This window comes from Canis lupus, chromosome 1, assembly GCF_003254725.2.
Source record: "Canis lupus dingo isolate Sandy chromosome 1, ASM325472v2, whole genome shotgun sequence".
NCBI lineage: Eukaryota > Metazoa > Chordata > Mammalia > Carnivora > Canidae > Canis > Canis lupus.
In genome coordinates, this window is record NC_064243.1 from 80,579,959 (window position 1) to 80,595,263 (window position 15,305).

At 40.5% G+C, this 15,305-nt stretch overlaps 1 protein-coding gene and 1 long non-coding RNA gene across 11 annotated transcripts in view; one reads left to right on the forward strand and one right to left on the reverse strand.

Annotated features, from left to right (window-relative positions):
* The window catches only part of CEP78 (centrosomal protein 78), a 33,132-nt gene extending 30,091 nt beyond the window's left edge, over positions 1–3,041 (reverse strand). For 2 of the 7 annotated variants that reach the window (XM_049091805.1, XM_049091801.1), the window contains exon 1: positions 2,702–3,035. In XM_049091805.1, the coding sequence (XP_048947762.1) occupies positions 2,702–2,954 (253 nt within the window). In that variant the 5' untranslated portion in view covers positions 2,955–3,035. Of the gene's footprint in view, positions 1–2,701 lie in introns of all 7 variants that reach the window. The other 5 variants (XM_035707034.2, XM_035707028.2, XM_049091809.1 and 2 more) reach the window with 4 other exon arrangements.
* A 222-nt stretch (positions 3,042–3,263) lies between these two features.
* LOC112644685 (uncharacterized) overlaps positions 3,264–15,305 on the forward strand; it is a 107,744-nt gene continuing 95,702 nt past the window's right edge. For all 4 annotated transcript variants that reach the window (XR_007400980.1, XR_007400981.1, XR_003126641.3 and 1 more), the window contains exon 1: positions 3,264–3,543. This is a non-coding gene — a long non-coding RNA (uncharacterized LOC112644685). The remainder of the gene's footprint in view (positions 3,544–15,305) is intronic.

Genomic DNA, 15,305 nt, shown 5'->3' on the forward strand with positions numbered 1-15,305 from the left:
GAGCCCCCAAGTGCAAAAACGTCCAAGCCTGACACCTGCTGGCCACAGGAAAAACTGCAGGTGGGGACGACTAAAGGCCAGGGTTGGTCAAAGCCAGCCTGGGACAGCAAGCCCATCCATGGCTTTTACCTCATACATGATGAGGACCAGGGCTACCACTGGCACAGTAAGGGTGCTTCTGAGGGTTAGAAAAAGGTACCTAAATCAGATGAATTAGAAAAAGCTCCCCTTCTTCAGGGCCAACTAGCCCCTTGGCCCTTGGCAGAGCACAGCTCAGATTTCATCCTCTGTGCACAACACAAGCTGTGCAGCCAACATACACTGATCTCGTGCCATCACAAGCCATTACAAGCATTATTTTAAGCATATATTTTCATTTTAGAAGATCACTGAAGCCCAGTAGGCAGATGAACTGAGCTCAGAGGCAGCAACACCAGCTAGAAGCGGGTGAGGTGGGACGCCTATGGGGGTACAGTCAGTTAAGCACCCGACTCTTGATTTCAGCCTAGGTCATGATCTTGGGGTTGTGAGATCAAGCCCCACATCGGGCTCCCGGCTCAGGAGTCTGCTTGATTCTTTCTCATCGTCTGCCCCACCCCACCACTAGTGCTCGCTGGCTCCCTCTAAAATAAATAAATAAAAATTTTTTAAAAAGGGGGGTAGGGAAAGAAGCTGGTGAGGATAAAGCAGCAAACCTAGGAGGCTGAAATCTATAACCTGGGCCCACTAGGTGCAAGAGAAAACAGAGGTTCAGTGAAGGGATTCTGAAAAGAATGGTCTCTGTGATACATTTTTCTTACATTTAATGTGCAATATTAGGCAAGATTAAGTACAGTGATCGTGACTTTGAGGTCCCTTTCAACTGTAATTGCTTCTGATTTCTATGTCATTACTTTGGTTAAGCAAGTCCCTACAGAGGCATGGAACAGTTCCTACACCTAAATGAGATGTAGAGAATAATCTGACGTCTCTTCACCAGGGGATACATTGAAATGTCTCCGCAGAAGAGAGAGAACAGATGACGTGAAACCCAGAACCTAGGGAAAGGGCCAGGCACATAAAGTGTTCAGGTTTTAAAAAAATAAATCAGTATCCATTTCCTCTCCTGGATCTTCCTGGTGTGCTGTAACTTTGTCTCAGCTTATAAACACACTCAAGTGAGTCTATCTTAAAAAATATCTTTCAGGCTTAGGATTTTCTAGAACTTTGTAGGTTCCCTCAGTTTCTCCTCTACCTTCAAACCCTCCCCCATAAGGCCCAGATCTGCACCTGCAGCCTAGAGATGTCTAGCAGATACACTGCATGCCTCTCAGGGCCCTCTTAAAGCATTAAGGATGAAGTGAGATCCTCTCCCCAACCCCAATCCCCTTTTACTGTGCTCTGTCTCACAGAAAGGTGCTGCTATAAATTGTTACCCAAGCTTGCTGCCCTCCTCTTCTAATGGGTCACTAGGCCCCATCCATCCCATCTCTTTCATCTCTGAAATCCAGTCCTCCTTTTCTATACGTATTTGGGGTTCTCAGATTACAATTCACCCTCCTCCCCATCAACTGCCTTCCATATGGAGGGCAGAGCAAGCTTCTAAACCAAAGTCCATCTCTCAGTCCTGGAGTGTCTCCAACAGCCTTTGGGATAAACATCCAACCAACCATGATAGGACAACCACGGCCCCTCCCCGGGTGGTCCCCACCAGGTTTCCAGTCTCAGCCCTCCCTTCTTCAAACTCTAAGTTCTAGTCCTGTGGTTTTGTTTTGCCATATTTTCTTGTATTTCTCCAACTTTTGCACAAGCAATTTCCTCCTGCCATTGGAGAAGCTTCCACACGTCCTCCTCAGAGAGGAGGCACCTCCTCCAAGAAGCCTTCCCTGAACACTCCCTTCTACTGTCCCGGGTTTTGCAGCACCAGAGGTCACTTCCAGAGCACTGACTACTGTGCTTGTGTTTACTTGCTGCCTCCCCCAGTAGAAGTGGAGATCCTCTAGGGCAGAAGCCTTGTCTCCAGCAGTGCTTGGTGCTGGCTGAGCTCATCTGAGTGCCTGGAAACTCTACATACAAACAATCTGCTTAATTCTTTTTTGGCTGTGTGTGTAAAAATTACACACTTATTTATTAAAATTCCAGTGCAGCTACCATACAATGGCATAGTAGTTTCAGGTGTACCATATAGTGATTCAAGAATTCTACACATGTACTCAGGGCTCAGCACAGTAAGCGCACTCTTATTAAACTGCCTACTTAATTCTATGAACCCATGGAAAGAGTGGTTTTTAATGCCCCTTTACAAGTGTGGGGACTGTAGTGCAAAAATAGCCTGCTCAGGCCACACAGGGTAGAAGTCTTGGAATTCAAACCCTGGGCTCCCTTCACGTCTGTGCTCTATCCACACTGTACGATGTCACTAAAAAAATAAAACAGCGCCGTATATGACTCAGAACGAAACGAAGCAAAAGGCCGGGTGAGTCCGTTCTGTCAGCCTAAATCGTTCTTGGGAAAACCAGGTAATATGTGTCCAATGCTTAATGACGTCCCCAGCTGCTCTAGGTGCTCTCTGCGAGTACCGAGCGGGTGCATCCTCGCATCGCCAGGCACAGCGCGCGCGCCCCGTTAGCTGCGGGCCGCCGAGCTGGCGGGTTCTCATCACCGTCTCACGCCCCGCCGCGCCACACCCACTCGAGGGCGGCTGGGAGCGGGAGCCACGAACCTGTTTCGCCAAGCCACGGCTGGAAGCAGCTCTTGATGGAGACCAGGGGCAGATCCTTATTAATCCTGAGCGCGCTCAGCAGCGGCGCCCAGTCCACGCCGCGCAGGCGGTCGGCGTTGAAGTCCAGCACGCCCTCCCGCAGGCAGGCGCGCACCGCGGGCGGGGGCACCGAGTCCTGCAGCGCGCACAGGTACTCGTAGTGCGAGAAGAAGTCGGCCGCGCCGTCGCGGCGCAGCTTCGCCGAGTCGATCATGGCCAGCGGGCGGCCTCGGGCCACGCCGGCGGCGCACACAATGCCCGCTGGCGCCGCGGGCCGCCCGGTCGCCTACGGCCGGCGGCTGCGCTGCGCAGGAGCGGCGGCTCGGACCGCACACGCAGGGTCCCGGCCCCGGCGAGGCCCGGCCCCTCGACGCCGCGCTCCCGCGCCGCCCCCCGCCGCACGGCGCCGGCCGTTGGCTCCCGCCTCACCGCCTTCCGCGGCGCGGGGCTGCGGTTCACGCCGGGGGGAGGGGCGGGGGCGGGGCCTGCGGGGGCGGTGCGCCGGGGCGTCAGCGCGCCCGCCGTGCGTCAGCACGCAGGCCCCGCCTCTCGCGAGGAAGGCGCGGCACGACGAGAGGCGGGACCTTCGAGGCGAGGGAGGTGCGGAAGGTCGGCGGCTCTCGGGACTGGGGGACTGCGGAGAGGGTTTCCTGGTCGAATCACAGTGAGAAGTGAACGGAGCAGCGCGTTTGAAAAGTGGTCTACGCTTCTGACGAGGGTCTGCGCTTGCCCCGCCCGGGAGAGGACGTTGGATGTGGGATGGGCGAACGCCTAGAGTGGGTGTCCGCCGCCGTCCGGGAATGGTAATTGCTACAGATCACCCTTCGCTTCTGTTGGTTCTGCTTCCCTCACCCGGTTGTTGGCCTGTTGTGAAGAGTTCCATGAATTCAGGACATAATTGATCGCTAGTAACCGCTTTGTTTTGTTTTCACAATGACGGGTAACTCTTAAAGATTTTTGTGAGAGCGAGAGACAGACGGACAGACGAGTGGGGGGAGGGGCAGAGGGAGAAACAGACGCCCCGCTGAGCAGGGATTCCCCCCCCCCCCCCCCCCCGGCAGGTCTCGATCCCAGGACCCCATGATCATGACCTGAGCTGAACAGACACGCTTAAACGACTGAGCCACCCAAGCACCCCTATTAAGCATTATTTTAAGCACTGTTTAAAATAATTTGGGGGGCTCAGTCAAGTTGAATGTACGACTTGGGCTCAGGTCATGATCTCAGGGTCCTGGGATCCAGCCCCACATGGAGCCGGGTGGTCGGGCTCCCTGCTCAGCAGGGAGTCTGTTTGTCACTCTCCCTCTGCCTGTCTCCCTGGTCATTCACTCTCTCTTTCAAATAAATACATACGATCTTTAAAAGTATGAAATAGGGCAGCCCGGGTGGCTCAGCGGTATAGCGCCGCGGTCAGCCCAGGGCCGGATCCTGGAGACCCGGGATCGAGCCCCACGTGGGCTCCCTGCATGGAGCCTGCTTCTCCCTCTGCCTGTGTCTCTCATGAATAAATAAATAAAATCTTTAAAAATAATAATAAAAGTATGAAATATTTTAATTTTCCTAACTCCACAGGGAATATACAATTGTATAGCCACTAAGTAAGTAGAAGTCAGATCTTTGGCCTCAGAACCTTTATTTGTATCCAGTTTCTAAAACAGTGATCATCCTTTGATCAGGTCGTAGGTGTCATGTGTACAGCCTTCCTCTTCCACTGTAGAACCAAACTAAAATAGAGTCGCTTATGTCAGGGACAAAATGAAGATGGTCAATTGCCACACGTAAAGGAAACCTAAGTTACAGGAATGTACAGCTCTGCTCAAAAATAAGCAGAGGACACCAGGCAATCCTCAAATGCCACCTCTGATCATATCTTCCTTGGACTTGTTCCTTGACTCAGCTACCCTGATCCACATAAGATAGAAGACCACTAGGCAAGCAATCAGCTGGAAAAAACAAATAGCGTCTGCATTCCAAAAAAAAAAAAAAAATATATATATATATATATATATATATATATATATATATATCCCTTAGCCTGTGAGCAACTCAGAATCGGTTGCTCCCAGAACTTTGAGTTTCCCATGTTGGAGGTCAAAAGCCTTGCAATAAACTCTGCTTTGTTTTATTCTATATGTGGAGTTTGGTTTTTGACACTATCCACTGGTTAAGTGGGATCGTTTTACCTCTTACTCACTATACTTCACTCCTAATCCATCCGGACAACAATTATACCCAGACTTCCAACCCAACTTACCTTCCCACAGAGCCTAATGCCACTGCCATCTGCTCATCTCTAACACTGATCCTCTCTGGACCTGCTTTCAGAACAACAAGTTTGTTGGATCCAGTCACAGACCAATGTCAACCTGGTCAACAACATAGCCTGTCTTATTTTAAGTGCCTTGTAGTTCCCATTTCTTTTTTCCACTTCTTTATTTACAGCTATTCACAATGGCTCTTCCAAACTTCCTCTACTCTTTTCATGTTACCACTAGACACTGTGTCTCTGACCTGAAGAGGATACCTCGTATTTCACTAGGAAAATAAGTTTTTAGATGCAGACTTCTTCATCTTCTTTCCACAAACTGTGGCTGCTTTTCGATCCATGCTTCAACATTAGTGCAGCCACCACCACTTTTTCTTTAAATCCTTTCAAGACTTCCCATTGCTCTTAGGATAAAGGCAGTCCTCCTCACAATGGTCTAAAATATTGCTACTCATTGTGGAGTCACGAACTGGCTGCTGGTTGAGAACTGTTACTGTTCTATAAGATAAGGAACTTGCTGCAGAGTGTAAATGCATAAAACATCCTGTTTAGTTCAGCAGGCAAGATTTTCTTGATAAAAGTAGCAGTGTGTTGAGTTACATCCTAGAACAAGCTCCTTATCTCACTGTCTGCTGGCACTTTGAGTTACCTGGTCTGCAGGATAGTGTATCTCCTGGGCATGATGGGGGCGTAATCTCTGAACACTTGTCTTGCACCCTTCTCCCTTTCATTTTTCAGGAGTCCAGCCCACAGTGGACTTCTTTCAGACCTACATATTTCAGTGGTTCACTGTCCGTAGTTTCTCCTCTACATGGAATATCCCCTTTACTCTGCACCTGGTTAAGGTCTCCTCATCCTTCTCAGTTCACCTGTCACATTGTCAAGGAAGTATTCCCTTACCTACTCAACTCATCAAATCCTCTTACCCTAAGCTCTCATAACACCATGTACCTGTCATTCATAGCCTTCACCACATTTCATAGTCATTTTAAGATAGACACTTACCATATGGTCCATGAGGAAGAAATCACATCTGTTTTACTTACTCTTGCATCTCCAGCAACTACCACAGTTACTACATGCTTAACTGTAGCACTAGTTATAATACTTGTTAAATGAAAAAATGAATGTATCCAATCAATGATCAAGCCTTGGCAGTTTTTCCTTTATGGAGTCTCTCTCGTACTTCTCTCTTCTATTTGTGTTCCATTACTCTACCATTTATTGTTTTACGTGTGGATTATGATGATTGCTTCAGAGAATAGTATGTCTTCCTACATTCAGGCTCTCCTTCATTTATTACACGTCCCAAGGTTCAAGGATCATGCCATTGCCCTATTCGAAACCTTCCATAACACCTATTGCCAACACAATAAAGCCCAAACATTTAAGAATGACATTTAAAACTTTGCATAATTTGGCTTTAATTTCACTTTCCAGACTGGTTTTTAATCTATGGATCTAATTATCTCTACATCTTTGCTCCCTTCCAGTGCATATTATAATGTCAAAAATTTTTCTGGTCACTGCCCTTATGTCTCCTTCTCTGAGAAAGCTTCACTGAGAATCCAAGCAAGATATGGATCCCTTCTCTCCTCTGAACTTGCAAACAGCTTAATAGGACACATCTGGAACTGCCATAAGGCATCTACATCTTATCATCCCTGCTGGTATTGAAGCTCTCTGAGAGTGAGGATACATCTCTGCGTTCTGTGCAGTTCTCAGCATGGTATTATACACATGGGTCAACCTGGTCAGTGAATATTTGGGGAATGAACCAATGAATGAAATGAGTTCTCTGACTCTTTCTCTTTTTTTTTTCTTTCTGCTTTTCAAGGTTCTGTAGTTAGTTACATTTGGATAATAGGCTGCTTCATAGCAACATAATAATCAAGCTCACAGAGTGTTGCAAATAGCTGCTAAGAGCATCCCTCTGCCACTTTAGAACAGCTTGTTCTTCCTCTCAAAGGAAGAGAGCAAGATTCTGTACTTATTAAGTGCCTTTGTTTGCTTGGCATTTAGAGACACTAGAGGCATCCTACATTCAACGAAATGCCCATTTTTATTGTAATTTTCCCCTATGAATAGCAGCTATCCAAAGATGTTTCTGTACAATTTTTCATCCTTTTGTATTCATAAAATGCATTTTAACTACATACAAGCAGAAAATAAATAGAAAGAACTCTGCTTTGAATTTGATAAAAGTTTAGGGAGATGTCTTTATGGCACATTACCAAACTTGTTTGGGGAAACTTTAGCCATGTGAAATGTGTTGGAGAGGTGCCAAGAATTCAAGAATTCTCAAAATTTCTGAGTACACAGTTGCCTCATATATAGGCGTAGTGACAGGCATCTATCAGTAACATGAAAGATAGGGATGCTTTGGTGGCTCACTGCCTGAGTGTCTGCCTTTGGTTCAAGGCGTGATCCCAGGTCCTAGGATTGAGTCCCACATCGAGCTCCCCCCAGGGAGCTTGCTTCTCCCTCTGCCTGTGTCTCTGCCTCTCTCTGTGTGTCTCTCATGAATAAATAAATAAAATCTTTAAAAAAAAAAGTAACTTGGAAGATATTGTGTTAGTCCTCTTATGCTGTAATAATGTGAACAAATCATCCTAAAACTTGACAACATCAGTAAGAATTTTGGTTTTGTTTTGTTTTTAATCTGGATTAGCTGTAGTGACTCTGTTTTAGACCTCCAGATAGCTGGTTTTTCTCCATGGTTGGATCCATTTGAGGTCTGTCCCACACATCTGATTCCAGGGCCTGAATGTGGGGCACCTAATTCCAGGGCACACTCTTCTCACTTTGGCTGTTGAAACACAAGAGGTGAGCCCACTTAAGCCCACTTAAGACCTCTGCTAGCATAATATCTGCTCACACAGCACTGACCAAAACTTGTCCCAGATCTAAATTGTGTGTAAAATAGGTACATATGCCTCAAGTTCATAGATCTCACAGAATATTGCATCTTGGACAATGTTACCTTGGCACTTTCATCAACATTTGTATACTTGATAAACATTGCAGACACTTTTTCACCTTTGAGAACTTTCTGAATTTGTGTAACAATTTCTATGGGAACAGAGGAAGGTATACTTTAGAACTCAACTATTGTTATTGCATTGCTGGGAGAAGAATTGATGATATTAAGGTCAGTACAGATTAAAGATTTGAGATTCACATCTTCCTTACTAACATCAGTCTATGGAACATTCCTGGGGAACTGTGATAGTAGCTTTATATGATTTCAGTCACATGACAGTTTGCCAAAGCTGCTTAAGTAAAACATACATAATACAGTCCACCTCGCTTTAGTTTTCCCCACCACTCCACAACGTATCATCAATGGGGTACCTAATAGATAAACAGAAACTGAAAGAACTCATTGCTAGCTTACCTGCTTGACAAGAAAAATTAATGGAAGCACATCAGTTGATATCAGACTCAAATCCATAAAGACAAAACAAGACAAAGAATTCCAATCAAAGTAATGATGTAGGTAATTATAAAAAAACAACATAAATTCACATTTCTCTGTTCCTTATGCCTAACATATATGGTATGTTTATATTTCGATTATTGTGCATACAACAGATAGAAATGTTCTATATCTGACAACATGGACAAAGGAGGCAGTGAGAACAAAGCTGTGTTAGAATAAAAATGATGCTAAATCATAACCTGAATCCATAGGAAGAAACGAGGAGAACCAGAAATGGTCAATAAACAGATTAACCTAACAAACTCTATTAATATTAATTTGTTCTTATTTCTTCTCTCAGCTCCTTTGAAAGACATAAAATGTTTTATGGTCATACTTATAACAATGTATTGCTGAATATGTAACATATATATGTAATGAAAACAAAAAGAGATGAGAGATGAGAGGAACATAAAGGTATAGTTTCTATATCTGACTAGAATGAAATTAGTTTACTTTTTTTTTAAGATTATTTATTTATTTATTTATTTATTTGAGAGAGGAAGCATACACAAGTGGCAGGGAGAGGCAGAGGGAGAAGGAAAAGCAGATTCCCCACCAAACAGGGAGACCAATAACATGTAGGACTCAATCCCAAGACCCTAGGACCATAACCTGAGCCGAACCCAGACACTTAACTGACTGAGCCACCCAGGCACTCCTGAAATGAAATTTATATTGGAAGTAGCTTCTGATAAGATGTAGATTGTAAACTCCAGAACAGCCATAACTAAAAAAAAATTGATAGTAAATGGAATTAAATGTTGCACTAAAAAATGTCCATTTGATATATAAGGAGGCAATAAAAGAAGAATAGAGGAACAACAACAAACCCAAAAAACATGAAACATACAGAAAACAAAAGGTAAAATGACAGACATCTATGTTTCCTATGTATCCTACCATATCAATAATAAAATTAGATGTGAATGAATGAAACAATCAAAAGGCAGGATTAACAAACTGAATAAAAAACAAGATATTGTCTACAGGAGATACTCCTTAGATTTAAAGATATAAATATGTTCAAAATAAAAGATGAAAAAATGTACATCATGTAGATAGTAACTGTGATAATGCTGTAGTGGTTATACAAATACTAGACAAAACAGACCTTAAAGCAAAACAACAAAAAAATGATATAAAGAGGGAGATTTTATGGTGGGAAAAGGGTCAGTCTATCAGGAAGACATAAAAATTATGAACACCTACAAATCATAAGAGAACTTCAAAAAGCAAGAAGATGATACCAAGATACATGAAGAATTAGAGAAATAGAGAATTCAACAATATTAGTTGATGACTTCATTACCCCGGCATCAACAATGGATAGGTTAAGTTGGCAGAAGATCAACAAGTAGATAGAACACTTGAACCACACCATAAATTACTAGACCTAACAAAGCGTGTTAATGCTTAACCCAACAAGACTTAAATTTACCTTCTCAAGTGATATGAAACACTCCATGGTAAATTATGTTCTAGGCCAAAGACAAGAGATTGAAAACCATATACACTGCAAATGGGAATGTAAAATAGTGCTGTCATTTTACAAAACAGTTTGACAATTTCTCAAAATGTTGAACATCAGAGTTACTTCGTGACCCCGCACTTCCACTACCAGATAGATACTCAGCAGAAGTAAAAACTTAGGTCCACCCAAAAACTTTTAGGTGAATGTTCATAAAAGCATATTGATAATATCAAAAGGTGGAAATAACCCAAATGTCACATTATTGATCAATGAATAAACAAAATGTGGAATATTCATACAATGAAATATTTTTCAGCTATAAAAAGGAATGAATTATTGGTACATGTTACAGCATGGATGAACCATGAAAGTATTATGCAAAAGGAAAGAAGCCACTCACAAAGGACCACATATTGTGTAACTCCGTTTATTATGAAAAGCCCAGAATAGGCAAAACTGTAGAGACAGAAAGTGATGAGTGGTTGCCTATGGTTGAGAGGGTTGAGGAGAATGGCAAAAGGCTACTGATGTGTCTTGAGTTTTTTGGTGGGGGGATAAAAATCTTCTAAAATTGGATTTTGGTGATGGTTGCACAACTCTCAATAGCATTGAATCGCTTACATTAAATGGGTGAAATGATGGTAAATTATGTATTATAAATTATATCTCAAAGCTGTTAAAATTATAAATTTTAACATTATAATTTTAACATAATTTTATAAATTAAAATATAAATATAAATTTAATTTTAACATTATAATTTTAACATTATGATTTTATAAATTAAAATATAAATTTTAGAAATTTGAAAATTCATCCAAAATTACAATTTCTTTAAAAATGCAATAATTTTCTTTTAAAATGCAAAAATGAAATATTAACAATAACCTAAGAAAGAAAAGAATATCTAATAACTCTAATTAGATACCTTAACAGAAAAAAATTTCCAGGGATAAGTGGCTTTCTTGGTAAATTCTTTAAAATACTTACAGAAGAAATAGCAGCAATTTTAGTTAAAAATCTTCCAGGAAACAGAAATAAAAGAATACACTATTCAAATCCTTTTTAAAAAAAAATGAGGCCAGCATAAGCCTCAGACCAAAGCTGAAAAGAACATTACAAGAATGGAATCACAAGCCAATTTCTCTTCTGAACATGCTTGCAAAGATTGTAAACAAAAGCACAAACTGTATCCATGGTATGTAAAACTAAAATACATCCCAACTGAATTGGTTTTATTCTGGTAATGCAAGGTCAGCTTAGTATTCAAACAATAAAACAGATCTCAGGAATAAATTGAAATGGAAAGAATTCATTTAAAAAAGAAGTCAATAAAAAAAAAAAAAAGCCAATCAGGAGACATACAAGAGTGAATAAACACAATAGATAATGCCTTATGAAAAATAGATGAAAAATATTCCATAAATTATGGAATATTCTAAAATTTTAAAATATAAAAAGCAGTTGAAAAAGATTCAAGAAAAAAAAAAGAAAAAGATTCAAGAGAAGGTGACAAATACTGAATATAGGAAAAAAAATATACAAATGAGAGATGTACCTAAAGAATAAAACCAAAGCAAGGAAATAGAACAAATACTAACAGTATAATTTAAGAACTTTTCTGAAATAATAGTAATAGTAAAAATAATACTAAAAGAAACTGTATATTGAACAAGTACATTACATAGCTGAGAATAGTAAGTCAAAATGATCAACACCAATGTGTATTTATTCATGAGACACAGAGAGGCAGAGACATAGGCAGAGGGAGAAGTAAACTCCCTGTGGGGAGCCTGATGTGGGACTCGATCCCAGGACCCCGGGATCATGATCAGAGCCGAAGGCAGATGCTCAACCACTGAACCACCCAGGTATTCACCAAGATGTATTCTAGAGAAATTTTAGACCTAAAATGGGAAATTGGAATTTTAATCCTAACAGACTAACTTAACTATAAAGGGCACAGACTGTTGACCTATATGCAAGAACTCAGGGTATCTGGATTCCATGAACCCTTCTGAAGGAAACTATTAAAGAGTATAACACAGCCAAAATGACTGGAGACCATCAATGTAAGTACTGCTAGTGAGCATTAAGTGTAGTTACTTCTTATAAAATGAGAAGTAAATGAGGGTTAAACGGAAAGAATACTGTATGCAATGGTTGTTTGCTCTGGCAATATAGGTATCAATCCTATAAATGACAGAAAGACTGAACAAACACCAAATGAAGTTAAAACTGTTTTCAAGCATTGTTTATATTAAAAATAATATAGAAAATGCAATTCTAAGTCTGTTCTCTGAGTAATATGGAATGGAACAAATGAGAAATCATCAAAAAAATAGGATTATTTTTTTAAAAGATTTTATTTATTCTAGAGAGAGAGAGTAGGGAGAAGAGCAGAGGGAGAGGGACAAGCAGACTCCACACTCAATGGGAACCCAATGTGGGCCTCGCTCTCAGGACCCTGAGATCATGACCTTAAATCAAGAGTCAGACACTTAACCAACTGAGCCACCCAGGCAACCCTGGAGTATTCTAGTTATAACATCTGCTGTGAGCTAGGGAACTAGGGTTCTCAGGATGGAGGAAGTAGAATACAGAGATAATATAAAGGAGGTTAGTAAAAACTGCAGTGCTCAATTAGAATTATCTGTAATTAATAAGGCATTTTAACTATATATATTTTTAAAGATTTTATTGATTTGAGAGACAGCATAGTGCACAAGAGGGGGCGGGGCAGAGAGAGAAGGACTCTCCACTGAGCAGGGATCCTGGCTCAGGGGTTGATCTCTGGACCCTGAGATCATGATCTGAGCTGAAGGCAGACACTTAACCAGCTGAACCATCTAGGCACACCATTTTAACTATATTTATACAGACCTATGTATTTAGGGCTGTGTCTACATCTATACATTTATATATACTATATACTATCTATGTATATAATTATATATGAAAAATGTTATATATATGTGTCAAACACACACACACACACGTATCCTATCTCTGTTGAATAGGCCTAGAACTGATGACCAACCTAGTAGCAAAAAACATCCATAGGGCCCAGATTATGGTCTTGAAATAGTTTAATTAAAGTCTGTGGTGCATTTGTGTGAAATGAACTTGGAAATTTTTGCGATACCAAATAACAAGGAAGTTTTCAAAGCGTACTGGCCACTTCAGAAGGACTCCAGGGACAAATGTTAAGAGGCTTTCTGCGGATAATGGAACAGTTTGAACTTCAGTGGGATAATAATTACAATGAATTGAAAGCCATCAACTACATTTAAATCCATGGGTTTCAAAAAATAAATAAATAAATAAATCCATGGGTTTCTATGGATACCAAAAAAAGTCAACTTATGAGGATAATTTGGAAAAAATGCATTATAATAAAAACTGATTTTTTTAATGGTAGAGGTAGAATTGGGTGGGGTGAGAGAATAACCAAGTTTTTATCCTACCTTTCCATTGTGAACTGTATCAGTGTGCCCCCAAATTGTAGACTGGGCCATAGAACTTCATAAAACTATTTCTGCCAATAAGTGGAAAAGAAGTGATCAAGTTAGAATATAATTTTTCAATCTCCAATGAGTTTATGCTGGACTCTAGCAGAATTCAATTTGGAAACACCTGCATTCTTCAGCAGATAAATTGAAGGGCAGTAGAAGGATGGAAAGGTGACTTACAGAGTAAAAGAGAAAAAGTCGTTATTTAAAACAGCAAAACTAAACCATGCTTTCTAGGGATACAAACTTGGATGATGAATTTATAAAGAAATTTGAGGATAAGTCAATTATAAAATGAGGAAAATGATTACTTTTTGGAAGAAAGAAATTATAATTGAATCAGAACACAAGGAGGGGCTTCAGGCAAAGTTCTATTTCTTTAATTGGGTGGTGATTACAAGAGTATTTGTCTTATAATATCATTCGGCTATTTATGTGCTTTTTGTGGTTTCTTGACTGTGACATTTTATAACAAAAATGTTTTAAGAAAATCAAACACCTAGGAATAAATATAACAAAAAGTTGAGGAAAACTCTACACAGAAAACTAAAAAGCTTTAGTGAGATAAATTAAACCAGATTTAAATAAATAGATAAATCATTGGTCATTGTTTGCATGATTCAAGTAATCTCCAAACTTTCTACAGATTCAGTGCAGTAGGAATTAATCTTTTCTGTGTGTGTGTATGTGTGTCTGTAAATTGACAAGCTGAATCGAAAATTTATATGGAGATTCTAAGGCCACTCATAGTAAGATATGAAAAAGAACAAAGTTGGAGGACTATGTGTCAGACAACATGACTCATTAAAGTTATGATAATTAAAACAATGTGATATTGATACAAGAATAGAAATAGAGCAATGGAAGAGAACAGCAGGTTTGGTCCCTACCCAGGTAGATAAGGTCACTTCATTTATGACAAAGGTGGCAATACAATGGACAAAGGATTTTTTTCAGTAAATGCTTATGTGTCATTTATGGAAAGAAATTGATATTGATCCTTATATCACTCCATATACAAAAGTCAATTCCAGTTGGATTATTGATCTAAATGATCAACAAAATGATCACTGAAGAGTGAAAAAGCAAAGCAAAGAATGAGAGAAGGTCTTTTCAATATTTACCTGTGACGAGAACTTGGTTCCAAAAAAATACTTGAATCCAGAAAAATACAGACAACCCAACAGAAAAATAGGCAAAGCTTGAACAGGTACTTCACAGAATAAAATATCCAAAATCACTAAAAAAAAAAAAAAAAAAAATCCATGACAAGGTGCTCATCCTAATGAGGGAAAAGAAGAGTAACTTAGTTAAAAATTTGAAACAAATTAATTAACCAGGGAAATGAAAACAAAATTAAAACCACAATGGGATACCTCTGAGCTGATGAGGAGGATGTAGAGTGGCTGTAACTCCTATGCACTGCTGGTGGGAGAGAAATCAATATCTGCACTTCAGAAAGTGCTGGCTGTAGCATGGAAAGTGTAGGTATGTGTAGCCTAAGGACCTAGCAATTGTACACCAAGCATACACTCAGCACGTGTGTGTGTGTGTGTATATGTATATATCTATATGTTCCAAGAGGCATGCAGAAGTATGTTCAAGGAAGCACTATTTATATAGCCCCAAACTAGAAATAACCCAAATGCCTATCAAGAGCAGAATAAATGGTAACTTCATGCACTAGAATACAATGAAAGTGAATGAACTCTTTGAGCAAAAATATGGCCAAATCACAATTTAATGTTGAGTGAAAGAAGCCAGACATAAATTATATTACACAAAGACATCAATACCAGGATATAGAGATCATTGGAACTCATTTTGAAGTT